Here is a 26,224-nt window from a genome sequence, read left to right as displayed (position 1 = left end):
GAAGATTCTGACGAAGTCACATAGGAATTTGTAATGCTTTTAGGGATTCGAGCAATGCGAGTGATGCAATGCTCAAGATAAGAGTGCGTCTTGCTTATCCCTCGTGCGGGATCCCCAAGCATATTCATTGAAGAAGTATTTGCCATGGAGGAACCTTGCGTAGTCACCAAACTTAGAGAAACTATTTGTTGCAAAGAGAACTCAAACACCAACTGAAACACCAACCTCCACGGATACAACTGAGCCTAAGAACCTTGAGAATGAGAGATGCTTCTACAAAACATTCTTGATTTCTTTTTTTTTTTGGAAAAGATTATGAAGAAGTTGCTCGAGAATTTGTGGTGCTTTTATTATTATCATACCAATCAACTTAGACAAGGAAGTAGTCTTCAACAAAATAGGGAATACTGAAGTGAGAATACGGAAATGAAATGATGATTGCCAATGTTGAGGAGCCTTGACTCCATTTGGGCTTATTCTTTTTTTTTTTTTTTTGTGATACTTTCTGGAATACGGGCATTCACTTATGCATGAACTCTTCGTTTTATGCGTAGGCCATTTGGAGTGAATGATATTACTTTAGAGTCAATGAGATCTTGGACTTTGTGTTTCAAAATACTACAATCCTCAGTTGAATGTCCAGATGTCCCAGAATGATACTCACACCTTGCATTTAAGTCATATCCTTGAGGAATTGGTATTGGAGGGGGCTTAAACTCCCTTAATTGGACCAAAGAATCCTTGAGCAAATGAGAAAGCAGCTGACCATAGGTCATAGGAATTGGGTCAATTCTTCTTGGTGGTCTCCTTGGCATTTGTGGACCCTGCTGATGGCAATGATTCCAATACCCATTCTGTTCAGGTGTCTTCCTCTTTTGACCTGGCTGTGAAACAAATGGAGACTGATGAGGTGGGAAACCTGGAACCCAAGATGGTGCATTATGCTTCTGATTTGAAGTAGGTCTGACATAGAAGTATGAACCAACCTTTTCTTCCACCGCAGTCGGAAACCCATTTCCTCGAACAAGCATACCCTCGGGGGTGAACAAAATCACCTTTGAATCAATGAGATCTTGAACTTGATGTTTCAGCGCCCTACAATGCTCAACATCATGACCAGGTGCCCCAGAATGGAACTCGCATCGAGCATTGGCATCAAAGTTGGGGGGAAGCTTTTCAGGCGTAGCCAATTCTCGTAGCTCAACCAACTGAAGCTCCAACAAACGGGGAAGTAACTGAGCGTAAGGCATCGGGATAGGATCGAGAATTCTCTGAGGTATCTTAGGCTTTTTCCCACACATCTGGCCTCCTTGAAGAACAGATTGGCATGGAGGTAATGGCACATGGAGTTGAGGAGGAACTTCCTGGGGTGTTCCATGAGTGGGGAGGGATCCTACTGAAGAGAAGGGATCAACAACTTCTGTTGCCGCAGTAGGAACAACATCCCCTTCCTTCCTTAATACCGTCTTCAGAACTTCCATGACCAAGCTCAATTGAGTCTTCAACTGACTATTCTCCTCTTTTAGTGCATCCTGATTACGGATCAAGTCTCGCATCTCCAACATAAGATGACCCATTTGTTCCTTCATCTCATCCATTTCCTCACGGAGTTGTTCCATAGTTGATCTTGGAGTTGTGGCGGTGGGAAGTCAAATCTGTTGTTGATGTCAAAGTCTGAATAGAAAGGGCTCCATAAGCTTCTGATAGAACCATGAAATGAATGATAGTATGAATGCATGTTTCATTTATGAGAGATCCTAAAGTCTTTTCATACACTTTCATTTTTCTTTTTTTTTTGGAATCAAAGCTTCTCTTTTTTGGTATAGAATATCTTTTCTTTCTCTTTTTTTTTTATTTTTCTATTTCCTTTTTTCTTTTTCTCTTTTTTTGGAAATAGACTTTAGGATCCCCCATAAATGAAGTGGTTAAAGAAATGATGTTATGCGATGCAACAGCATGGGGTCAACGGTCCACATAATCTTAGTAACCACTGTACAATCCTCTGAATAACTGATATAGATTAGATGTCATGAGATCAAAGGTTCGGCCTTGTATCATGGAACCATAGGAACAATAGTCACCATCATAACAGAATAGTCACCAACGGTACCTGTCATGTATATCCCTCCCCACTCACAGGTGTAGTCTAGGTCAGGGTAGGTCAAATGGCAACCAGCGTTATCAGTCCTCCTGAGGCACCAATGTTGTTGCATCTACATGCCAACAATGATACCCCATTTGGACCTCGACTGGGCGTGGGTCTCATGATCGCATTAGACAAGACCTGACATCTCATCGGCGTCATGACTATCCACTCTATCCTAGGTATCCTATGTGTCACTCTGGCCTGGGTATTGGGCCTTTTACCTCATAGAACATCCCACCCAACCTGCAAAACAGAACAGAAGACCCCAAGGAACACAGAATATAATCCATATGCATGATGTGCAAACAGAAATAAACATGATATGCAAGCAGAAAAATAAACATGCAAACATATGTACAAGGTATAGACATAAAAACAAATAAACACCCGGTAAATAAACAAACAAACGCAGGCTAGGATCGACTCGCTAAGGATGGACCAGCAACAGGTCTAGCAACTTCCCCAGCAGAGTCGCCAGCTGTCGCACGCTCGCGAAAAATGAACAGAGTCGCCACCAATATATTTGTCCCAAAAGGGAAAGGAATATCAGAAAACCTAACAAAGGAAGGAACAGGGTCTTGCGACCAGAGAATCAAGGTACGGGAGTCGGTTACGCAAGGGGAAGGTATTAGCACCCCTCGCGCCCATCGTACTCGATGGTATCCACCTATGTTTGTTTCTATCTAAAGGGTGTATAACTATGTCTATGTCTAAATGCGAAATGAATGCAGAATGTAGGGAAAATAAAGAATTGTGCTCGCACGGGCCCTACCCCGCTGCCTACGTATCCTTTTCAGGAATCAGAGTTACCGTAGCTCGGCTAAAGATTTTCTGTTTGTTTTTGTGTTTTTTAGTTGGGCGGCGTTAACGCTCACGCTCTTGCACAAGGGGACAGCCTAGGATGCAATAGAGCGGAGATAACTTGCCCTTAGAAAGGAGAAAAAGAGATTGGTTTGTATCTTTTAAGGGTAATTCCATGATGACGAGAACCCACTACAAGGTCTCGCATCACTTCCTCACTTTTGTTTTAAGTCTGAACATTTATTAGGTTTTTTGAAGTGTTTTTGGTTGGTGTTTTTTATGGGGATTTTAATTTGTGACTTAGATCATACCAAAAAGAGTTTTTTGTTTGTTTTTGAATATTTAGAGAACGCACATCGAGGCCTACGCCACAATCGTTTCTCTAAATAACGGTTAAGAAATACATCGAGGCTTCACACCTCAATCATTTCTTCTCCGCTAAGTAAAAAGAGATACAAAAAGAAGTTTTTATGAATATTTAGAGAATGCACATCGAGGCCTACGCCACAATCGTTTCTCTAAATAACGGTTAAGAAATACACCGAGGCTTCACACCTCAATCATTTCTTCTCCGTTAAGTAGGAAAGAACATACATCGAGGCCTACGCCTCAATCATTTCTTTCCTACCATGAAATATAGCAACGGTATGATCTTCATCGGTTTTTATTAAGTATTTTAAAAGTCGAAAAGAAAAAAGAGAGTGAGAAGGGAACTAAACCTATTTTCTAATCTAAGTTGTTATCGTTTATGTACAAAGGGAAATCTAAACCTAATGTTAACACGGTTTCTACCTAAAGTTAGGAATTAAAGAGACATGAAAATAAAGTCACATTAGAAGCAAAAATTGAGAATGGCGCAATGGTACAAAGTCACACATAGGCATGAAATATCAGGTCAAAAATATAGTACAAAAATGAAAAATTACAAGTCAAGTACTACTATTTGATATGGTTTCATATGACAAAAACAAGAATTTTAATCAAGCAAAAGAATTAAAATAAAAGCCTAAACTAATATTTTTGTGATTATTTTTTGTGTCAAGATTATGCTAAAGCCTAAAGAAATAATAGGAAAAATTGTCATTTTATTCACTAAAAGAAACACAAAAATCTAAGTAAAATCTAAATTCTAGTAATAGAAACAGGGGGTGTGAATTGAATTATATGGTGGTGAGTAGAAAAGGCGCTGGGCCCAGGGTGTTGGCCCAGCAATTGCTTTTTTGTTACAGATTTTCTATGTTCAAAAACGGTATAATGGGCCGCAGGGGGTGTACCAATGAATTCGTTTGGCCCAGCGTATGATTATTATGATCCATCAGGTTTTATTTAGATTTTTATTAATTAACAAATTTATTAATTAATTAATTAAAAAAAATAAAGATAAAAATAAAGAGGAAAGGGATTAGGGTTGAGTTATGACCTTCGAGATTCCTAGACGTTCTTCTCCCTCTCGAGCTTCAAAACGGCGCCGGCGATCTTACTCCATCCGGCAAGATTGCGGCGAGCACCACCGCAGACCACTTCTCTTCGTTTTCAATCATCTCCTCTCAATCTGAAACTCTCAGCTCATTATCATCTCAAATTCTCGATTCGCTCTTACCCTCAGTGCTTCGATTTGACAAAGCCAATCCGGTGTTTCTTCGACTTCGTGGTGATGGTGATGATTTGATATCTCAGGTGAAGCTCATAATTGGTGGCGTTTTGACGATGGAACGGTTATGGCGATGCGATGTGACGACTAAAATTGTTGTGTTGATTGCAGAGCTATGGCGTTGGCGACGATGTCGATGATGATGTGATGATGAAGCTCGTGGTAGTTGAGGATGATGATTTTGTGGTGCGGTTTTGAGGATGATGAAATTGCAGTGCGGTTCTGAGGATGATGAGAGAAAGATGAAGATTGTCGATTGAGGGAGAGGAGGTTGTTACGCTTCTGTTCAGGTTTGTGATTCTGAATTTTCTTTCCATTTTCTGTTACGAGTTTGTTGCACCATTTTCCTCTTCTAATTTTTCTGTTTAATTTCTTGTGATGATCATGAAAATGTGCGATGAAGAGATGTTGGCGAGAGATTGTGATTGAAGATTGATTGAAGGGGGAAATTGCAGAGGTTGAAGATTGATGAGGTGAAGGTACGTGAAGGTTGTTGTGATATGTGATGAATGAAGATGAAGATAGTGGAGAATTGAGAGGAAGATGAAGGATTGGAGAAAGGTTGCAGATGAAGTGGGGGTGAGGATGATGATTGGAGATGAAGGGTGAATAATCGGGAAGAGAGTGGTGAGAGATGGATGAAAAATGGAGGTGATGAAGTGTTCAGTGAAGAATGAAGATCGATGTGAAGAGAGTGATTCAGATGGAGGTGATGAATGGGTGGTATGATGATGAATGAGGAGGAAAATGAGCGTGAAGAAACTGCTGAATGGAGAGAAATCTCTGTTATATAGAAGTTCCAAGGTTAGTCTACTACCCTGATTTCTCTGATTTTTTTGTTATGCCAATTTGTGATGGTTAGGAAGTTAGTTATAGAGTTTGTTACAAACTGTTAGAAACTGCTAGGGTTGGTTACAAATTATGTTTTTTCTGTTATGGTTGATTAGTTTGAAACTGGCAGTTTGGAAAATGTAGTTGGAGGTTATGAGTTAGTTAGGTATTTGTTTTTGGCAGTTGAGAGGATTGGAAGGCAGTTAGTTGATTGTTATGTATTGGTCAGAAAAAATGCTAGTTATAGGTTAGGAGAAGTTTGTTATGACAGTTAGGGATGGAAGTTTAGTAGTTATAGGTTGTTAGTTAGGTATTGATGAAAATTCTGTTATGGTTTTCTGTTAGTAATTGTGGAGGTTAACTGTTAGTTTTGTTAAGTGAATGCTGAGTTCAGCACAGTTCTTGATTCGAAATGATAGATAGAAGAAAATAGAGGAGATACTTCAACTGAACTGAAACTGATTTTTCTTGCTTTTATTATCTTTGGATGCAGGGCTGTTTTCTTGGTCACTTCTGTTAGCAACTGTGGAAGTATGAAGAGTTGAATGAAGAAGTTCATAGAAATAAATCTGTGATTTAGTATCGAGAACCGCTTGATCCTGGCAGTGGTGAAAAGACCGGAAGAACAATAAGACTGCACTAGAAAACTCTGCAAGTAGCTGGCTGTTTTGGTATAGCACGACGGTTCAAATGCTACGGTTTATGTCTGGGTCGTATGACTGTTTTTTGATGTTGCAGCCGGTTCGTTTGGTTTATTTGGATGTAGCTGGATTTTTGTATGAATTTGGTTAGTGATAGGTTTGAAATAGGATGGTTAGAGAAACTGTTAGAGGTTAGGATTAAATGGTTTGACAGTTGGTTTAGGTTTATGACTTTGCTAGATTTTTGTAAGTTTGACACTGTTTGGAGTTTGGGGTGATTTATGCAGGGACTGATATGTGGATATTCTAAAGTTGCAGAACTGGCTTTCTTTTGTTTAATCTGAAATGAATGAGGCTGCAAGTTGATTTTGTGTTTGTGTGGTGTAGGTTTTGAATAGTAGAAAGACCTAATGATTTGAAACATGTGGACTGTTATGGATTTCTTTGTGTAGGATTAGTATGGCATGTGGTTTAAACTGAACTTGCATAATGGTGATGTTGATTAATGTTGCAGGTTTTGGCTTGGTTAATCGAACTATATGTATGAAGGAATGGTGTGATGATGATGTGATGAACACCTCAAGGGGACCCATGGAGATCTTTTCCAAGCAAAATATGGAATCGGGATGAGACTGAATGAAGTCACAATAAATATAATGGACCTCTTTCTTTCTTCTTTTTTTTGTACTTTTCCTTGTAATGATTGAGACTTGTAATGTATGTAATGGAGTCTGGAGAATCCCCTTTTTTGTAAATATATGGACTATGTTTGAATGAGTGACGAAATTGTATATTTTCTTTGTTGCGGGTAAGTTGAAATGATGTATGGATTTATAAGTGCCTGGAGTGGAAAAATGTCCTTTCGGAAGCTCTTGAATGTAGGGATTAATTTGAAATTATCTTGGAATGGTTATGGACAATTTTGATCAAGTCTTGATCAATAAGGCATTTGGAATTTAAATCATCACTTGAATGAATATTCTTTACTTCTCCATGAAAACCAACTTGCATCCTCAATCCCAATAAAAACTTGGCTTCCATCTGTTGATCCACGTTAACTTGCACCTTGAACACCTTGAACACGTAAAGCACAACAAAGTCTTGAGCATAATAACTCCGTCCCTCATACCATTGCTTGAGGATTTTGCCATTCAATGTATCTAGACTTGATGAGTAGTAGAATTATATTAAGAAGCATACCCAAGAAAGCCTTGACATGGGACCTTTATAAAATGACCTCCAATTGACGAACACTAACCAACTCAAACATACAAAATGAGAAACTGTAATTCCATGATCCAATACTCAAAGAAGATCAAATTGTGGCAGTTAGCAATTCTCAACCATAAGATACTTTAGCTTATCCCCTGAACTTTGATACCATGCTTTTATATGTTTTATTTAATGAATGCAAAGTGTTAGATGACCTGATGTAAGGTATGTACATGAATGCAAAGTCTAAGCCAGTTAGAAATTAAAGGGTAGGACAAATTTGGGGTATGACAATCACCATGTGCCTCATACTCACTATATAAATCAAAAGCTTCTCCACAAAATCATTACACACTTTATTTTTCAGTCTCCAATCTCACTCTCCTCATGCTCCTCTCGGTTCTCTCTACTTTCTCTCTCTTACCTTCATCTTCATGTAACTAACCTCCCACCACCATAACATAAATCGTAACAAACTATAACTACCACAACCACCTTCATCTTCATCAATCAAACTCAACCTTCATCCTCTCTTCCATTCCAACAGCATCTTCATCTTCTTCGCCACCATCACATAACCACCACTGCTGCAACCATAACCTCCAGAAAAAAAAACTTCAACTTCTTCACGTAACAACCTTTCTCTCAACTCTACTCCCTCTCCGCAATCATCATCATCATCTTTTCCGCTTCATGAATAATAGTCACCTTTGATATTACCATCATCATCTTGAAGTAGACTCAGTCACCATCACCATCAATTTCTCGCCCTAATCTCCATCAAGCATAGCACGTAGCATCATACTCATCTTCCACAATTAACATCATCAAGGGTGAATTCTTGAAGGACGGTTCGATTCGAACTTCTGCTCGCACAATCTCTGAGTTTATTTCTCAGGGATTAGGGTTGGATTTGAGGATTAGCGTCAAAGATTAAGGAGGAAGGCAGCTATTGGATTTGTCTTAGAAATTTTTCAGATCAAGAACGCGTCAGGTACGTTCCTTTGAACTCTGCGATGAATCGTTTGTTGTTATTGAATTCAGAGGTTATATTTGGATTCAGCATGTGTGTATGAGTGTTCTTGAACCATTTCCATACGTTTTGTTGAGTTTGTTCATATTAGGGTTTAAAATGTGATTCGGTTATGATGATAGAGAGAGATTCAAGGAAAACTAATGCCGGATTCGGATTTAGCTCGGAATTTTGAGTGAACCGGTTGTAGTTTTATTGATTTCAGAGTTTGTTTTGTTTTCCGGTGAGGAACGCCCCCGGAGAAGACGACCGGAGCTAGTCTCCGGCGTCTGCATGTATTTGTTTGAACTAGCCTGCGTGTCCATCTATCAGTGGCTGGTGCATTCTGCTATATCTCTTTTCGTCTTTTGCATATGATTGGAAAACAAGGTGGCGCATTACGATAGGTTCAGGCATTTGTCTTTTGTCTTATATGACTTAAAACTCATTTGACCAATTGAGTTATGTCTATAGTTTTGCATGTCACGTTTAAGCAAAAAAAAACCATATGATAAAAAACATAAATGCTTGCTGAATCAATAAATGAGATAAAATGAAACAAAAGGAAACAATTAAACCTAGGCCACGCTTTGATCATGGGCCTAGAGCCAAAATTATTTTCTGCACCACCCCAGTTTTGACCCAAACGCCTTGTTTCATAATTTCAGTACATATGCTAATTGCTTCTGCACCCCATGGTTGACAGATTTTTGAAATGTATAGAAATTAGTTTTTTCTCTTAATTTTGTTCTTTAATGCAATTTCCATTCAAATAAAAAATATGACAAAAATTGTTTTCTAGCCATTTAGAATTTTAGGTTTGAATATTTGTTTTGTTTGGATTTTAATTGTTGGATTTCTTTGAATTTTTGATTGGTTAATAAATGATAAAAAATGCATAGTTTTTAGTTTTAATTCTTAAATAGTTTCAATATGATGAATAAATACCAAATTGCTTGTGAATATTTCCATGTTTAGTTTAGATTTTAATCCTTGACTTCTAAGTAAAACTTTAATTCCTTTTAATTGATATTGTTTGTGTATATTTTTTTTAGACTTGCTTAGCATAGTTTAGACTTAAAATTTCCCCTTCAAATGATAACTCTAGGCTTAGAAATTAGGTTAGTCCCCCTTTTTCCATTCTTTTTTCTTTTCAACACTAAAACACCTAATAAATACTTGAAATAAAATCCCTTAAAAAATACAAAGAAAACATCTAAAACATTAATAAAAAAGTGAAAATCATTAAAAAGGGAATGGAAGCTTGAATCTCCCTTGCTTTAGGGAATCATTCGAGTGCTTGGATCTCCCTTGCTTTAGGGAACCATTCGGGCGTAAGTTCCCAAATTCTAAAAGACACAAACCAAAGAGTAACTCGAGTTTCCCTTGCCTTAGGGATTTCCTCGAAACACTCAAACTCTCTCTCTTCTCTCCTTTCTTAAGGGCATTGTTATCTCCGCTCTATTGCATCCTAGGCTGTCCCCTTATGCAAGAGCGCGAGCGTTAACTCCGCCCAACTAAAAAACACAAAACAAACAGAAAATCGTGAGCCGAACTACGGTCGCTCTGATTCCTTGTAAGGGATACGTAGGCATTGGGTCGCGGGGCCTAAGCGAGCACACTTGTAAATAATTCCTTCTTTTCCCCGTATTTCTTTTGCATTCATTCGCATTTAGGTTTTAGACATTAGACACCCTTTAGATAGAAACAAACATAGGTGGATACCATCGAGTACGATGGGCGTGAGGGGTGCTAGCACCTTCCCCTTGTGTAACCGACTCCTGTGCCCTATTCTCTGGTCGAAAGACCTTGTTCTTATTCTGAGTTAGGTTTCGTGGTATTCCTTTCGCTTTATGGGATAAATATATTAGTGGCGACTCTGATCCATTTTTCGCGGGTAGCGACATTAGTGAGTTGATTTTAAGGTATTCGATATGTTTAGAGTTGAGTTTGAGTTCTTTGACATGTTTAGAATTGAGTTTCAGGTATTTGATATTTTTAGAGTTGAGCCTGACATGTTTAGTGATGAGTATGAAATGCTTTGAGTGGAATCTAATGTGTTTGATGAGTTATGTTGATGTCTTTGAAGTGTTATGTGTATCAATAATATCGAAATTGAATAATCTAACGTGTTAAGAGTCGTGCTGATGAGTAGCGAGATACGACTATAGTATGCTTGTAAGTAACATTGAACATGTATAATAATTTTTTTACCTTGTGGTGAGCTTACATGAGTAATAATGTGTTTACTCTGATGATGAGTATTATTGAGCACATATGCTTATATTTTTCACTTTTTGTGAGTAATGTTGAATGAATATATTATTATATGTTGTTGAAATGTGATTCCATATACTTTGTCGAGTTATATTTATATGCATATGTTGAAAAGTGTAGTTAGATAAAATTATTGTGATGCCCTTATTAGGCAGTGTTTACGGTTCAAAGAGGAATCAATGATGATTATTGCATATGTATACTAATGTTTCTTACCATGCATCATGAGTGCCAGTGATATATGTACAAACCTCGGTCTAATGACGAGTCTCTAGTTTAAAAGAGGAGATCAGTGACGAGTAGGAGTTCGAAGAAGAACCCGGTTCAAAGGGGAACCATCAGTGAGTGGACAAAATCAGTAATATAACCATGATATCTATGATTGGTACATGTATTAAAGTCGAGGAGTTGGTTGTATTGTACGCATATATGAATTGTGAATCGATTATCGTGTTGTGAAAAATTTATATGTTGGTGAATGTTATGTATGATATTGTCCTAACTGTTTATTACACCATTAACATTATAAACATATTTCTCATCCTTTTTTTTTTTTGCTTATATGGCTCGTTGTGCCAATGGTACAAATACTCATGTACAAGAACATTAGATGCTGTTGTGTGGGAGGATTAGTGTATATACCTGCTTTGATTTATTTATCGTTTTATAGAGTTTAGTATTTTTGCACTTCGCTCTGATATGTAACACTGGGGACGAGTTACTTTTGTTACATGTTATGTTTTCTTTTGTCGTTTGGATTATTTATTTAAGTAAATTAAGTTGAGACCAATAAATGAATTATTTGAAGTTTTGATATTTTACTCCAGTGCATGTTTTATGCTATTATGTTTATGAAGGGTGCGTGTTGAGCATGTGTAACACCTATATTTGAGAAATTATATGTTTATCATTTATATATAAAAAGCCAGGGTTTAAGGGTGTTACAACCATTATACCTATTTCTTGGTGTATAACTCACTCTTCTTAACGACAACTTCCTAATTCCTTAGGCAAATTTGAAGTAAAAACAAGAAAGAATGCTCGTTAGTTTCTTGATCATATTTTTTTAATTCCTAAATCAATTACTACGTTTGAACAATTATCCTATTTTAAGTTTACAATGCTAGGGTCAATAGTCGTTACGATCTTATGTTTAATTCATATGTTTGTCAACACATAAAAGGCATTACGATCAAGAATAACTAAATAAAAACTAGAATATTAAACCAATTGATTAGTACAAAGTCAACTACATAATTCAACATGAAATTATGTTCTTCAGATGGAGATATGTCAAACACAATGTCTGGCACAATGTGTATGACAATGTATTTACGTAGCAGACATAATTAAAGCAAAAATAAATAACATAGGAATCGGTAACCCAGTTCGGTGCGACGACGCCTACGTCTGGGCGAACTTCCAACCCAAGAAAGGAAATCCACTTTTAATAGTAAAAGTATACATAACCTTAGATGAACAAATCTTGTTCAATGTCTCTCTTTCTAATACTACCCATGAATTTCTATTCAAGACTCCCTATAGAACGTCTTCAATCCCAATAGTCAGAAGGACAAATGCACTTACTCCAAACTCTCCCAGTTCAAGGCCACTTTTCTAAGAGACTTATGTCACTTTCACTAAAACACCCTCCCTGTGTTTGGACATTACAATATGAGTGAAAGAATGAAATAATTGTAACACACAAGTACTCTGTTCTCAAGCTTATTGAATTAGTATATATGAACAAAGTATTACAACAATAACAAAGACTCTACTAAAACAAAATTCTCCTAACGAGTAAATATTTTCTCTCGAGGTCCGAGTCTTCACAAAGGAGATGAATTCCTTATATATCCATAAAAGTCCAGCTCCAAAAGCCCATCATGAATTTCGGTTGGACTTCTAAAAAGAACCGGAGATCAATATCTAATAATGATAATTTCTAATCTTGATTGATCACTTTGAATAAATTCGGATCTCTTGATTATTCTTGTTGTATTTGATTCATATCACATCCTCAAAAAATACACATGATCAATCAAATTTTTATTAGGAAGATTGAGATTCTTGATTGATACAAATTAAGCATCCCACATGCAATCTTGCTAAAATAAGATCTTTTCTAAATTCAAATTCAAGCTAACACACTCATATCTCTCATGTAACAGAAAAGAAAAAAATCATAAAAGGACAATATACACTTCAATTTATCTTGCTCATCAAGTAACAGTCTGAGGCAGATGTCTCACAGATCGTGGAATATTTGGCTTGACATCTATCCACCTAATAAAATTATGAATCTTGAACAAATCAAATAAAATATTTACTTGATATAAATCATAACTTCTTAAGTAAAGGATTCAAATTAAATCTCTTTCAAAAAGTGAATCACGCTTTAAATCATCTTTAGTAGAGATTGAATATTTTCTCATCAAGTGTGAACCCAAATATTTTAATTAAAAATAATTCAATAAGATCTCTTCATATAATATAAATATTCAATCAATATCTTAGCACATCAATTTGAAAACAATTTTGGATATGATAAATCTAAGCCACCTCTTTCTTGGGATGGAAAAATGGGCATACTCGTCCATTTATGCCTGCCCCGCAAAAGCCTGCAAAAAAAAACAGGGCGGGCATAGTTGAGGGTGGGGCCTAAAACCTTGTCCCTTCCTGCAAAAAATGAGGGAAGAGCGGAGAATGCCTCCAGGATTTGCACCTTTTAGGTCTAAAAATGTAAAATTTATGTAAATATTTGTGCCCACAGAAGCCCATAAAAAATGGAGCGGGGCGGACATATTTGAGGTTTGTTGAAGCGGTAAAGCGGTAAAGCGGCAAGCAAAAAGTAATAGGTATTATTTATTACCGGGTGATATAGGTTATATCATAACGTAGTCCACAGAGATTGGTAGAGAAAAACTGCCGTTCGACTATCTCGCGTTCTAAGTTTCATGATTGGGTGTGGAAGGTAAAATGCGGGAAAAGTAAATAAAAGCACATAAACAATCTATTGTAGCTTAAGAGAATTCAGTCTGGAATCGTATTTCTACTTAACCCGTCGAATACTTAAATCTGAAGATCTATCGCTCAACACTCACAATACACATCAAAATCACCAGGCATCATTCGAGACGCCACATCAGTGTCCATTTCTGCAACACCGACGAAAGCTCAACCATACTATTCACATCAGCGATTTCTCCACCGACACAAACAACACAGAGGCATTAAATCGATACTCATTACGATTATTAGCTCTAAGTCCATGTCTAAAACCTAGAACTAACAGATATCATTCCTAATCAAGATCTATGATATCCATTTCTGTAACAACACAAATCCGAAGCATTTAAGCAAAAAGATCAAGAACAACAACAATGATGATTTGTAAAGCGAATATATAAACGATCCCAAGGTCAACAAATATACATACAAGAGAGGAAAAATATACATACAAACTCCACCATTGGAATGGGTCACAGGGAAGAAGAAGGACAAGCGGAAACTTCTCGTGTTTGTTGACACAATCGGAGATCACCCGAGCTAAATCGACATGATGAGACACCCAACAGTGTTGCTTGAACCTCTAAACTACAAAGAATGGATCAGAGCTTAGCTTTGTCCAAGAAGAGGTGATAAAAACCTAAAAACACAAAGATGAACTATTTATACAAAAACAGATTTCGCAGTGGGCGCGACATGCCCAAAGTCGGCGCGACGCGCCCTATACTAAATGTACCAAACCGCCCTAGCGCGTAACGCGCCCTAATCCGGTGCGACGCGCCCTCAGTTCTGCCAAAAATTTATTCTTTTGCTTTTACAGCGTGCGACGCGCCCTAATCTGGCGCGACGCGCCCTCAGTTCTGCCAAAAATTGATTCTTTTGCTCCTACAGAGCGTGACGCGCCCTAATCCGGCGCGACGCGAGCTACACCAAAACAACAACTTTATTTCTTCAAAATGCGTCCGCAGTCGTGTCATCGACACTTTATTCCTCGAGGCGCCGAAAACGCAAAAATACCTACAAAAAGACAACGAAACTATCAAACGGTACATATTTACACGAAAACGTATTAAAACACAAACGATACAAATATACACAAAATGGGGAATTATTCAAACGGTATTAACAAAAAGTATCGATAAGTGCCACTATTTACATACACAAAATAACTACATTTTGGCACTTATCAAGGTTGCGAGTCTAAAACCTTGGTCAGCTCCACAAAAGAGTACGAAAAAAATGGGCATGCCCAACGGGCCGGAGCCGTTTTGCATCCATTCCTTCAAAGCATATTCAAATAAATTTTTTCTTCAATGCAAATCCAATCCAATCAAACCAAAACTTCTTATTTAAGTCAAATTCATTTTTTTTAACTAAACCATATCAAATTAAAATTCTACAACCTTTATGGATTATGATTTAATAACATATTTTTTCAAACTGATTTGTATTAATAAGCTTCTTTAAAAATTAATATTCTTAGAAATAAACACAATCACACTCAGATTTACTCACAAAATATAACTAACAGACTAAGACTATATGTTGCACCTCATACTGGAACATCTTGTTGCGCATGTTTTTTTTACCTAAAGCAGCCAATCAAAGGAACAACATAACATATCAAATCGGCTTCGTCTAACATAGCCTAGTCAAGAGTAAATTAGCTACTCATAGTTATACAGATAAATACCATGAGTTTAGATGAACAATACATGAGAATCTGTAAAGAACGAGGTATTCAGTGGGTGAAAAACCCATTTTCCAAGCTCGACAATTACCTTGCCGTCAATAATCCTCTCCAAAATTCGTAACCCTTCTCAAATTACCTTTTTTTTTTCTTTTTAAACAAGTTGAAATGTGTTAGATCGACAGCCCATCGCAACCACGATGGGTCTCATTGCAACCACGATGGGTCTCATCGAGGTCACTATAATTCTAGGGGGAATTTTTCTTGTTTTGCTTTTTTTTTCTTCCTTATAAGTCCAATTTTATTCTTTTTCTTTCTCTTCTTATCTTATTCTCAATACTTCTTAATTGTAACTCATATTTTGCTCAAAAATAACTCAATTACATTGAAAGTGCTCGTAAAAATTATCCAAAGCAGACAATACCTCGTAGCTACATTGTCGCAGACTTAAGGTCGACCAAAATATTGGTGTTAGAAGAAGGGGTCAACTTACATACTCGCACCCCACCCCTTAGTCTCAAGGAGGCAATTGTTACGGAGTGGCCAAAATACACCTCAACTCAACGAGATGCATTTTTTTAAGAACAAAGTTGTGAGGATTCTCACATCCAAAGTGGACAATACCCCGTAGATGTAGTGGAACAGACTTGAGGTTGACCGAAACAATTCTTTATTTCTTAAAATCTTTGACAACAATCCATCTAGGTTATGTACCTTATATAAAAATTAATTACAACATCTTCATACAATCTTTGATTTCAACAAATTTTTTTTCCAAAAGTTTTAAAAAATGGTGGAACAAAGGAGGCATGCGACAAAGGCAACGAAGAAGAAAAATATAGAGTAAAAAGGACAACTTTGTGGAAGCAAAATGGATAGTTGAAGAAACATAAATGATTGTTTTTTTGAACAAGCAAAATGATGTTATATTAAAGGTAAACCTTCTAGCACACTGCATGCTAGAATTCCAAATGAAAAATTATGAACTAAGGCCCGCAACAAACATACCCCACCCAATTCTAAAGATATTTACATTCCAAATCTAAAATCAAGCCAATCTAATTCTCACTAGCTAAGGAAACCTATCTAGTACTTCATGATCCAAGACAGAGCAAACTTTGTCACCAAACCACTTGGAAGCAAACTCTTTCACCAAACCACTTGGCAGCAACTTGATTTTTTTCTTATTTGTAACAAGCATATCATAGCTAATGGAGAAAAACAATAACATCACTTCTACATTATAGTCCAGGTATAACATTAGATTTAAGACCATTTAAGTGGAATGACCAAATCCCTACGCCACATCAACACACTACAATATAGAAGGGGTGAGTTACTACTGCATTCATTCATACCCTTCTAATTTTTAAAACAAATAACAACACCAGAGGGAAGTACAACTAGAAGGAACATCTACATTAGCCTTTCCAAAATCAAATTGGAAACAACGTGCTCACATCACACAATAAAATCCAGCAAACATAATTGGATTCAAACATGGTTGAGCTTCACTACAAGGACTAAGCTCCAATTCAAAAGACCATTGCAGATTACTACTAAGCAATTTTCCAACATTTATCATTAATACTAGAGAACCCGATTACAACCGCTGATTCATTGTAGAGAAACAACCGACAATTTAACATAATCTGACCCTTATATTGCACAACCTGACCCTTAAAGATATATTGTAGATTAGGATTTTAGATTTGGTGCTCCGCCAAATTCATGAAAGCCTATGGACTGATTCATACTCCTCTTGATTCACATACAATGTTGATGGTCGATCATTGACGTGGTAGATTTTTGGCCAATTGCCTTCAAACTCTACAAGATTGTTAGTTTAAAATTGTGAATAACGAGCTTAGAAAGAGAACAAAAATTAAAGGTATTATTTTTTATTTGAAATGATCGACTCATGACCATTGTACTCTTAGGGTGTGTTTGGTTTATTAAAAAATGAGGGACAAAACATGACAATTTTTTGTACTGTGTTTGATGCATAAATTTATCAAGGGACTTGACAAAATATATGACAAGGAACAGGACAAAAACATAAATTTTTCTCCCTCATTAAACCACGAGACAAATTTTTGTTTCAAACACAAATTAGTAAAGAAATATCAAAATACTATTTTTAATATCTTTCTCTCTATTTAATATCAAAATATTATATACTATTCTGTACTGTCTAATATTGATATATCATGAACTATCTATTTAAATAAAAAACAAATGTACAAAAATAATTTAGAAGTGAATAGTTATAATTGATTTTTTTAAAATGTAAGATTTTCACTATTTGACATGAAAAAAAATTAAAATTTTATAAATAAATTATTAACCTAAGAATAAATTAAAAATTACTTAAACATGATTTGTTAGAACTTGAAACTAGGGGTATTCAAATTCAAATAAAAATGGTAAATTGATAAAAAAAAAATCAAAAACCACAAAAAAATAAAATATTATTAGATGTATTTGGACGTTATTTTGTAAACACCGCACGACTCGGATCGAATTTTAGATCGATTTTTTAAAACCGATCCAAACTAAACCAAACCGCAAACATATATTTTATAGTTATTTATTTTTTATTAATATGATATTTTGTGTTAAATTATTAGTCGATGATACTTATTTTCTTAATACTATTTCTAAATTTAGTTAAATCTATTTTATTTTAAATTATAATATTCTCATTTTGTAATATTAATTTTTAATATATTATATGTTATATATTATATCAAATCTATAATTTATTAGCATTTTATAATTTTAAACAATAATTATTATTTTGTAATTTGGATATCCAAAAATCAATCCAAAATAAACGTATGAAATTGAATCGGATCAAATCGATTTTTTTAATTAATCATCTAAAATCGAACCGAATCCGATTAGATTTCCGAACCGCAAACACTTTTACTTAAAAGATTCCCCAACGCAGAATCCTAAAGATACAATTTTTTTTTATTTATCACCACCGATTTAGTCCGGTTTGGAGGTCAGTTATGACATCAAATGGTTTCAGCCTTCTTCCGATAGTAGTTGCAGAGAATCAAACCGTGATTCTTTCTACCAAATTCAGCATCAATCACCACTTAACCAATTAACTATTGGTCTAAAAATACAATTTAAATTCTTCAAACAACTACCCAACGATTTTAAAGAACAGTTATGACACATTAAGTAAAATAAAACTTGAATAGTAAAACAATCTTTTTGATATTGAGAAATTAATGGGATGAATATTAGACATAAGGAAAGTAAAAAGCAAACGTGAAAGTGAAAAGTGAAAGCGTAACAGTGGGGTCACAATGATGGTCAAGACTCAAGACTACATTTATGATAAGATAGTAAAGTTGTTAGTTAATGCTTAGACCAAAAAACCAACGAGACCGCCACATCACGAGCCGTGTAGAACATGGTGACGACGGAGGGAGGACCATTTTTCTACTTTTCCTCGTTTAAGGAATCTTATCTCCGGTCACCGCCGCAGTAATAGCATTACGGATTTGGATATTTATTATTTCAATATTTTCCCGTTTGAATCAAAATTGGCGTCTCATAAAAATTTCAGTCAACGGTCAACACTCCGTATCTTACCTAGTTCCTTCTTAAATTGAGGCTCATTTTTTTTTTTCAATTAAATAGTTAACTAATTCTTCAATTCTTATTGTTAAAAATTATTAAATTCAAAATTTAATATGATAGTAATACTAATAAAAATCTTTATAAAAATAGTAATAAAAAACATATTAAATATATTGATTTTTAAATCAAATGTTTGTGATAAATTATTCTTATAACTATATTCCGTCCCTGAAAATCCTATGTAGCACTAAAGATGTGTTGATACATTCCAAGTGTATATTTTTGTGTCATCAAATTATCATCCATCAAATTAAAATTCGTATGAAAGAAGGAAAAGACTAATATGAAGAAAAAAACTAAAATAAAAGACTAATGTTCACATTTATATGTGGTTCAATGATAGAAAAATCCTAGTGTTGCTCACAATAGAATGGATCCAAATTTTTTATCTAGTGAAAGCAAAATTATATGTTATAAATATTTATATAAAATGCAATTGTTGTTTCTATTAAATCATTTCACTCGATAATTATACGACATAATCATATAGAGGCACGTGTTTAAATCATTCTAATCATCGAACTATTTAAAAATAAAATATAATTCTGATTGTCCACTTGTCAGCGAAGACGGTCAATTCTTCATTTAGGCGTAGTTCCGTTAATTGTATTTTTTTTATTGAAACTTTTATAATTAATAATATTAGTTAACTTTCTTACTGTAAAAAAAAATAAAATGCATTTGTTAAAATACAACATGGATAATTAATTATGTGGTTGAACTCAAGTGGATATTAAACTTTGTGGAAGAAAAAAATTATTTAGGGGAATTTGAAATAATATAATTAGTCTAAATAAAGAAAAGTGAGATTATCAAAATTAGGGATGAACGGCAGGCAGATCCAAATTCGGGGGTTACCCGCATCCGAATATGAGTCTACGGGTGAAAATTTGAGTTGATTGGATTCAGGTTTGGATGCCATCTGATATATTTGAGGTGCGAATTTGAATAATAATCTACACTCGAAATCCAAAATCACACCCGCTTATATATATATATATATATATATATATATATATATATATATATATATATATATATATATATTGTGGAAAGTTGTAGGAAAAATATATTTTAGATATTTTGCTGCGGGTTCGGGTTTGGGTGAAAAAATCCGAGCCCAATGGATGTGGGCGTGAGTGTCATTTTGCCACCTGAATTGTCTTTGGGTTCAGATTCAGCTGATGATTTCAGGTGTGGGTTTGGGTAGTGTGAAACTGTTTACAGTGATTTCTGGTAAACAACCGCTAGTCTTCCAAATTATTAAATGTATTTTGGTAACTTGCAGGATCTACTAGATTGATCCTAAGGACATGTGTCTAAAAGTTTATGATTGTTATGACTGAGTTCATAGTTTAAAGGAATACTTCGAATGTAAAACTAATGTAAAGACAATGCAGTGTGTAAAGACGAAATCTGAATAAAAGACTTAAAAGGCTTCGATGATAATTATAAAAGAGAAGACTCAAAAAGAAAATATATGTAAATGACTTGAATTTGTAAAATTGAGACAAATGTAAATTACAAATAGTGTTACACGTACATTCTTAATGACAACTCTTTCTCTTTCACTTGGTACTTGAGCGATTTTTTGAGTGATTTGTACAAAATGAACACCCTGAATCCTACTACTAAGATCCCTATTTATACTAATTCGACCCTAACGGTCTCACTCTAATAGAACGCCACGTTGTCGTTTTGCATGCGCTTCGATTCCTTGATGCTTCCACGTGTCTTTCTAACCAAATGAATCACTTTGAAATTCGAAACATTTCTGCTTGAAGTTCTGAAATGCGAAACAACGTGACTTTGCCAACACATATCTTTCAAAAATACTTCGAAATATCCTAATTCTTTCGTCTCTTCGACTTCGAGGATATTACAACCCATGCCTTTATTCGACTTAGGAAAAACTTTGACATAAAGAAACTTAAAAACAACCTTATAAAGCTATTTTTCCCATCGAAGCATACAACTTTTTAGTAACTTTTATTTGTCGAAATCTTCGGCTAGCAAAAACCCGCACCCGACCCCATCCGTTACTATCCCTAATCAAAATATATAATTTTATACTAAAAAAAACTAAAAGATGCTTCAACATTTTTTATTTATAAATAAATTAAAACAAACTAAAATGTCATTAAAAATGTATAAACTATTTAATGACAAATGAATTCTAAAAAATTCAAAAAAAATTACTCATTCTGATTTAAGACATCAAAACACTCATTAAATTGCTCCTCCCAATAACTAAATTAAAATTAATATTCCTTCCCTCCTAGTTTAAACTCCACACTAAAATTTTATTCTGCTCAATAATATTATCAAAAATTATTTTCTTTTTATGAAAAATGAAATTGTGACATTTTCACATCAACTACATACAAATTAGCCAAAAACTTACCAATTAATTTTTAATTTGACAAAAATAATTTACAACTTATTGTGTATGAGAAAAAACATAAAAAAATCACATAATATATTTGACCTAAAAATATTATTTATGTTTATTTAAATAAACATATTTGATAGATCTAACTGACTTATTTTAATGACATGGATTGTAATATTTTTTTATTTATAAAAAGTTCTAAAAACTTTAGACCCGATAATTTTTAAAAATAAATTAGTAAAACATTGACTTGACATAAAACAGGGTTTATATGCACTGATATATCTTTTATTATTTTTAAGAACAAATAGTAAATAATTTTAAAATGATTATTTTCCCACCTTAATATCTTTTTAAAAATTCATTGCAGATGTATTCACTTGGATGAGAAAAAAATAATGTTTTTCCCACATTTCATCTATCTGAACATTAGTTTTTTTTATTAGATAAATAAAAAAGAGCAAGTGATTTTTTAAAGATAATATATCTCAATTAGAAATTAAAAGTAACACTCATAGTTTAATTTAACCATTATATTCCATTTAATACTTTAAAAGTGATCAAGATGGAATTGATGAAACATATTATTCTTATTTGAAAAATTGACGAAACTTTGAATTATAAATAAATAAATAAAATGACTAATAAATTGTTAAACTGTATTAACAAAATAAAATTAATTAAAAAATGAAAGTAAGATAATTATTAAAAAGGAGTTCTATCTTTTTTTCTGATCTAATTGTTAGAAATGATCAACCTAATTATCTTTTGGTTTAATCCGCTTAACAAAACTAATAATCCGGTTTTTAAAAGTTAATTTAATCATATTTATTTATTAATCTCAGCCTTATGTCACCAAGTTCGTTTCATTGTTATTACTAGTTCAACAAGTAAACAGTTAATTAGTATAAAAATTAGTGAGAAATTAGTATTTTAATATATAACTAAGATGTAGTTACCTTGTTTCTTCCTATTATCTAACCCGAAACGCGTGGCTTAACACGCAAACGTTTCTCGTTTCGTTCTTCACAGTTTCACACACGCTCCACTCTCTCTCTCATTTTTCAAATCCCTTAAATTGACCCTTTCTTTCTCATTTCATCTTCACACACTTTCTCTCTCTTAACGAGATCGAAGAATCGAAGAAGAAAAACAAGAACGTCATGAATTCTGATACCCAACCCGAAACGGCGTCGTTCTGGTGTTATAGTTGCACGCGCTTCGTTAACCTCTCAGATCACAGCATCGTCGTTTGTCCACACTGCGAGAGCGGTTTCGTTGAAGAGATCCAAGCCGGCGAGTCGCCGCATCACCACCGACTCAGTCCTTTCCCCGACGACGTTGTTTCTACACGGAGACAAGGGTTCCGTCGCCGAAGACGCGACGCGGGAAGTCGGTCTCCGTTCAATCCTGTCATCGTGCTTCGTGGAGCCGGTGAAGATGGCGCCGATCAAGACGGTGGTAGCGCGTTTGAACTGTTTTATGATGATGGCGATGGTTCTGGTCTTCGTCCTTTACCACCGACAGTTTCGGAGTTTTTGCTTGGATCTGGATTTGATCGGTTGTTGGAGCAGTTTTCGCAGATCGAGATGAATGGATTTGGACGGCCGGAGAATCCGCCGGCGTCTAAGGCGGCTATTGAGTCTATGCCGACGGTTGAGATCTGTGAGGAACAGGTTGGTTGCGAATTGCACTGTGCGGTTTGTAAAGAAGAGTTTGAGTTAGGTACGGAGGCGCGTGAACTTCCCTGTAAACATATCTACCATTCCGATTGCATTCTTCCATGGCTGTCGGTGAGGAACTCGTGCCCGGTGTGCCGCCACGAGCTTCCTTCTGATCTTAATAACCCTTTGGAATCTAGGGTTTCTGGACAAATTGACGAGGAGGCTATAGGGTTAACAATATGGAGGTTACCTGGTGGTGGATTTGCTGTTGGGAGATTCTCCGGTGGACGGAGTGCAGGGGAGAGTCATTTTCCGGTGGTCTACACCGAAATGGATGGTGGGCTCAATGCAAACGGAGCACCGAGAAGAATTTCGAGGACGGTGAGAAGTCATAGGGTTAGGGAAAGCCGCGGAATTGGAAGAGCTTTTCGGAATTTCTTCTCATTCTTTGGGAGAATCGGTTCTAGGTCAAATTCTGGTTCTGAGAATGCTTCTGTGAGTAGAAGCCGTAGCTTAGTGAATTCAATGTTCAATAGAAATTCGCGCAGGCGTAGGAGAACTTTGGAGCTGGAAGATTGATTATGTAATAGCAATTAACATGGCAATTTTGCAAAAAAAAAATACATTTTTTTCATTTGGGTTTAGTGATTCTCAGATTCATATTGTAAATAGTTTGTAATTAGCAATTACAGAAGCATGTTCATCAGTTTTCACATCTCTGTGGAAACTCTTTTGCTTTGATTGAAATTCAAATTCATAATCAATAGAAGCTGTGCTTTGCTTTGCTTGTTGGTCACTGAAGGCTGCAATTTGAAATATGAGAACTGTTGCAGGAGAATACTTTGGCTTATGGATTTTCTGGTTGGCACCAGCTGGTTGTGGCAGATGATTGGACACAATTGGGGAAAAGCAGAATGATGCTTTATTCTCACCCATGATCTTAGTTATATTTGATTTGTTTATATAATTACAGTATCATGTTAGTCACATGCTATTTGTGAGAGAATTCTTTCAATAATGTATGTTTTTGAGATGCCTCTATCAACTTGCACTATGAATGTTTTGACTATGTGCTGATTATAGAATAGAATAGAATGAATGATACACACAAATCACTTAATTTAACTTTACTTCTCTGTGGATTCTCTTAAAATACAATTTGACTGAACATTTTGCTGCTTGAGTTAGCTTTTGTTTGCACCATGATTTGTTATTTGGGATCATGGTCAGGCTTGTTTGGAAATAGGGGTTTTGCCCCAGGGCTGTATCTATCTGTTTCATGGATTGTTTGTTACTATATCTTTTTCTCCTTCTAGCAAGGATCATGTACCTAGTTGTCAAGAGATAAAGACTGTCTTTTTTTAAGTTCACTTGTCAAGTTATCTCCATTCTTTACTATTTTATAGTTGTGCTCTATTATTATGCTCTATCCCTAATATGGATCAAGATTGTCTCTTTTCTCAAAGAAATTGAGTGCTTCGTTTATTATAAAGAAAGATATGTTAAGAAGTTTGACATGTTGAGAATTTTTAAAGAATGAGTTTGGATTTTATTTTTTTAAACTTAGTATTTGGTCATAACACCGACTAATTTTACTAACTATTACTGCATGCTGTTTCATTTATAAGAGAAAATTTGTTGGACTGTATCATTGACCAGATACATTAATATTTCAATGAAATTTAAAAGTTGAAAAGTCAACTTTCTCTTATAAATAAGACTAGAGAGACTAGCCCGTATGTATAGACTAATTCAACACAAAGATTGATGTTACATTATTTGGGTATTCTAGAAAACAATGAAATTGAAAGGATAAGTTATTGGAACTAATTTGATCTCATTTCACTGTTTACTCTTTTTGATTTTGATACAGTAAATTGAACATAAAATTGCAAGGTTTTAAAGTACTAGTCCAGTCCTTCACTTCTGCTCTTCTTTTGGATATTAATCTTTCATACAGTGTCATTTAATAGTTGCAGAATTGAATTTTGATGGAAACAGTTGGGTCATAACATTGTATGCTATCTAGGATACATGAGCAGCAGCATGTCACACCAATGACGCGTCTCCTTAGGAATGCATAGTACCCAACTTTGTGATAATTTGAATTCAAACTTCAAGCTTGCATGAGGCCAAACATTAATAATAGTATTAGCCAATTATTCAATCACTTTGAAAGAGTTGTTGAATTGAAACGTTATTACAAGTTGGAATATTAATACGGGTATCAACCTAAATTACCAACATTAAAATTGCCAATTCTAATGCAACTCACACAAGCATACACACGCTTTTGTATGAGAAAAGAGTGTATCTCAACTTCTATTTGTATGAGAGATGAAAGTATTATTTGACCCCGTACATTTTGATACTCCTTATCATGATGTGATCATATAAAAAGCTTGAAACTTTGAAATATTTTGTTGCTATCCTATGAGGGTATTCGAGCCAAATAATGTTAAAAAAGTTTCCGGCCAATAAATACATCTTAAAGGGTTGGCAAGAAATACACAAAGTTGATGTTAAGAGAAATGAGATTGTTGGAAATCTCAAATTAATAGTTTACAACATTTTATGTAACTATAGAATTAATAGGTGTCTCAAATTAATAGTTAACAACTTTATATGATTAGGTGTCTCAAATTACTAGTAATACAATACTTAACAAATTTTATGCAATCATATTATTAATTATTAAGTTTTGATAGACAAGTGATTGTTAGCTCCAATCCTATCTTTAGAATTGACAAATTAACAAATTTTCTTCCCTGATTAAATTTTGTGCGGTGTATTTCTACAACACAAAGCCAAACATAATTGCAAAAAAGATTAAAGAAAACATTAATGTTGATTCGTAAAACAAGTTTTATACAAGACCATGATATATATATATATATATATATATATATATATATATATATATATATATATATATATATATATATATATATATATATATATATATATATATATATATATATATATACACACACACACACACACACACACACACACACACACACACACACACACAAACAAACCCAACACAAGATACATACACAAAGAGGAAGAGAGAAAAATCAAACATTTCGCAAGTTGTCAACTCCGATTGATGAGAAATCCACCTGATCATCCACATGCAAGACCTAAGTGTTGTTTTCTAAGCTAATCTACCTAAGAATGAAATTGATGGAGTTAGGACACAAAACCATAACCTAACAACTATGCTGGAAATGAA

At 34.8% G+C, this 26,224-nt stretch overlaps 1 protein-coding gene across 1 annotated transcript; it reads left to right on the top strand.

Annotated features, from left to right (window-relative positions):
- Window positions 1-22,333: 22,333 nt before the first annotated feature.
- On the top strand, window positions 22,334-23,782 carry LOC131621725 (E3 ubiquitin-protein ligase RDUF2-like). Its single transcript, XM_058892768.1, has one exon. The coding sequence runs from the start codon at window positions 22,486-22,488 to the stop codon at window positions 23,563-23,565; it is 1,080 nt and encodes a 359-aa protein (XP_058748751.1). The 5' UTR covers window positions 22,334-22,485; the 3' UTR covers window positions 23,566-23,782.
- The last annotated feature ends 2,442 nt before the right edge of the window (window positions 23,783-26,224 follow it).

The sequence above is a fragment of the Vicia villosa genome, unplaced genomic scaffold, assembly GCF_029867415.1.
Source record: "Vicia villosa cultivar HV-30 ecotype Madison, WI unplaced genomic scaffold, Vvil1.0 ctg.000010F_1_1, whole genome shotgun sequence".
In the NCBI taxonomy this organism is placed as follows: domain Eukaryota; kingdom Viridiplantae; phylum Streptophyta; class Magnoliopsida; order Fabales; family Fabaceae; genus Vicia; species Vicia villosa.
This window is presented reverse-complemented; position numbering and strand designations above follow the sequence as displayed.

Excerpts from the sequence above, each read along its gene's own strand:
- LOC131621725 (XM_058892768.1), top strand. The coding sequence starts at position 22,486 with ATGAATTCTGATACCCAACCCGAAACGGCGTCGTTCTGGTGTTATAGT.